This window comes from Crinia signifera, chromosome 2 (genome assembly GCF_055691185.1).
Source record: "Crinia signifera chromosome 2, ASM5569118v1, whole genome shotgun sequence".
Lineage (NCBI taxonomy): Eukaryota > Metazoa > Chordata > Amphibia > Anura > Myobatrachidae > Crinia > Crinia signifera.
This window is the reverse complement of record NC_139218.1, coordinates 50,724,019-50,727,416: the sequence shown is the minus strand read 5'-3', so window position 1 is coordinate 50,727,416 and position 3,398 is coordinate 50,724,019. Positions and strand designations below refer to the sequence as shown.

General features: G+C 45.2%; 1 protein-coding gene across 1 annotated transcript; it reads right to left on the bottom strand.

Annotated features, from left to right (window-relative positions):
- Positions 1-423: 423 nt before the first annotated feature.
- On the bottom strand, positions 424-2,667 carry CLDN4 (claudin 4). The gene has a single exon (XM_083170972.1). The coding sequence runs from the start codon at positions 2,138-2,140 to the stop codon at positions 1,511-1,513; it is 630 nt and encodes a 209-aa protein (XP_083027098.1). The 5' UTR covers positions 2,141-2,667; the 3' UTR covers positions 424-1,510.
- Positions 2,668-3,398: the final 731 nt, after the last annotated feature.

The following is a 3,398-nucleotide window of genomic DNA, read 5'->3' as shown; positions in this document are numbered from 1 at the left end:
TGTGGCCCCCTGTGTTGGATATCACTGTTCTCATAATGTATCCGACATGAGGATATTGTATATTAAAAGTACATGTGGTTGTTATGGATTTAAACCCAAAGTTGTTATAATTTGCTGTCCACCTTTGTTCCCTTCCCGCTTGGTAACTTTCCCTGTGTCTCTTGTGTACACATATAACCCCTGTTGCAGGCATTTCACCTTGCGTAACCTTGAGAAGTGCACATGTCCTGAACACACCTCGTCCCACACAACATCAGGCACCTCTCCAACAGACATGTGCGAATCGCCTCCCCCATGAACACACTGGCACACACTCACACATACCCAATGTTTCACATTATTAAGAACTGTTACATAGGCAGATTTAACATTTCATTTTTTTTTTTTATTTTAGAAACATTTTATGAATACAATAAACACTTACGAAAACAAAATATAAAAATAATCGGTCACAAAATAATAGCAATAAACATACAATTGGCATTCTTTCTTGATATATCTCATAGACCGTATGCAGACTAAACACAGGTGTATAGGGTTTCTGCAGCTATTACTTTTACTGAAGGTCCCTTAAAATAACATATATTTGGGAGGGGAATATCAGCGCAGCAGAGAGCAATCTTTAGCAACAACCTATTGGAAATATACAGGCCAGTTACAGTATACTTCTTCTTAAATACATCTGCAACACATCATTAAAATCATTAATTTACATCTCACATTTGGATAAATCAGAAGAAGCACTGGTACCAGGAAAACTCCTGCACCACCCCAAACTACAACACCCACCACACTCTACAAGCTGCAGGTGGGGCTGAATTTGAGCAATGGGCACAGATAGTTTTTCCAGCGTGAAATATAACTGAATACTGAAATATTGCAACTTCCATATTCTCATTTGGATAAGAATAAAATCACTAAATGGGTAGCTCACAAGTAAATCCCACGTTTCATGCCACTCTCCCACTGTGCCTTAACATATTTCACTTGTTAGTACATTTAACTGCTGATATCCTATGATATATCCCTGAGTTAGCCCTGTCTCTGACTTGACATACAGAACGCTTTCATGCAGTGCTGCATTGTGACCACAAGGGGCGCACATGTGACATAGCCTGCATGCAGCTGGTTATCCCGATCTCTGCCCTATTTACAAATTTAAAAGGACAGTCAACACTCCCCCACCCCAAATCCAAGTTATGCACCTCCACCCAAATTATGAGTCACTGTTCCTGCATTTCACAGCCTGATTGGTTAAGTGTCAGCGTCCTCTGCTGGGTGGGGCTGGCAGGTGATCCTCCTTGTCTGGGCTTGCTCATTTTGTTAGCTTGTGTGACGGAAACAGCCAGAATGATGACAAGTCTTTTAGGGGTGGCTAATGCCACGTTTTGTATGAATAGCTCAAGGAAGAATAAAGACAAAGAGATGGAGGGTAAAAGTCCCAACCCCATGTGTCCTTAGATGGCTTAAACACAAGGCAATCATTGTCCAAGTCAAGGCTGATTATTAATTAAACGTAGTTGCTTGCTGGTCCAGACCTGGCTGCTGAGTATTTGGCAGAGTAGGGTTTCTGGTCCCTTGGTGGGCAGTTGCAGCAGAGCATTGCACCACCCAGGAGAAGCAGAGCAGCTGCAGCCCAACCGATGTACAGGGACGCCCCCAACTCTCTCTTCTGTGCCTCCACCACCAGTGGGTTGTAGAAGTCTCGGATGATGTTGTTTGCAGACCAGGAAACAGGGATCAGGGTGAGGATTCCGGCCACAATGAAGACAATCCCAGCCACAATCATGATCTTGGCTTTGGCAGACTCATTCTCAACGCAGTTGGTGCACTTGCCACCCATGATGGCCAGCATGATTCCCAGGACAGCCACCACAATGGCAATGACGATCAGGGCTCTGGCTGCCTGCAGATCCTGAGGAAGGGCAAGCATGGAGTCGTAGACCTTGCACTGCATCTGCCCCGTGCTTTGCACCACACAGTTCATCCATAGTCCTTCCCAAACGATCTGGGCCACCACGATATTGTTACCTATGAAGGCAGTCACCCTCCACATAGGAAGGGCACAGCTAACCACGGAGCCCAGCCAGCCAATGATGGATAGGGCAATGCCCAGGACTTGGAGACCCATAGAAGCCATGTCTTGCTGTGTCTTGGATAAAGATCAGGTGCTGGGTTCTTGGGAGATGGATGAGGTGCTGTGTCCTGGATGATCAGAGAGGTGTGAGAGGTGGATATAACTGTAAGGTAGATATATCCATAGCACACATGGGAGGAGCTTGGCTGCACTGATCTGGTTCCCCATCCCATAGAAACTCACCAGGAGCCATGAAACCAGTTCGGCTGGATTCTCTATTTTGTCACAACAATGAGTGGTTTCACCCTCCCTTCTCCTCCCCCAACCAGCAGAGAGAATCATCACTTTATTCTATGTGTCATTTGTTGCAGCCAGAGGAATTCCCCAATATCACTGATAATGCAAGATCTGTTTAGCCAGCATGAAAACAGAAAGTGCTTAAAGTGACAAGAAAGTATCACCTTATGGCAGGAAGTGATGAAGATGGAAACAATCTGAAACCATCCTGTAAACATCATAAACAGTGCTTTACCCGATACCTGTAGCTGTGTGTGTCACTGCTGCCATATGGCATCATTCTGTACACACTGGCTGGGGTCAGGCCTCTCACTGTCACTGATACCTGCTATGTAATTCATCCACAAGGTCTATCTCTGATAAAAACATCCGGATAAGTGATGAAATGATCCTGTGATTCATCTGCTGCTGCTGCTGCTGCTGCTGCTGCTGACCCACTACCCCCATTGCTTTAATGAAATGACTAGCATCATTGGAGTCCTAGCTCCAATTAGAGGGCAATCATGTTTCATTACACATACCACAATGATCTGTGGACGTATAATATCCTTCTAATATACCATCCATCATCCATATTAGTAGCTACAGTATTATAATTATATACAGGTGATATCATGTGCCACATATGGTAAATGCATAGAAACTATTTCCCTTAAATGCTACAGGTGTGGGAACATGTACAGATTAAGTTGCTATGGAACTACAAGTCCCAGGTGACCTGACAGGCGGGGACCTGTAGGCCCGCAGAAGGTGAGGAGCAGCTGGTTCCCTGCTCTGGAACACCTGCAGGTCACCAAAGCTTTAGCAGGTGAAACACACACATTTTATTGTAGGACGCATCGTAAAAATAGTTGATGCCTATTCTATTGTTGGCTTGTAGGGGTTTATTAACAGAGATGGGGTGTTGCTACGGGCAACCATTAAGATTATATCGGGTAGGGGTAAAAACCTGACCCGGAAAATACCCCGGAATGCCGGATTGGGGGGGGGGGGGGGGGTCTTGTCCAGGGGGCTGTCTGTGAAA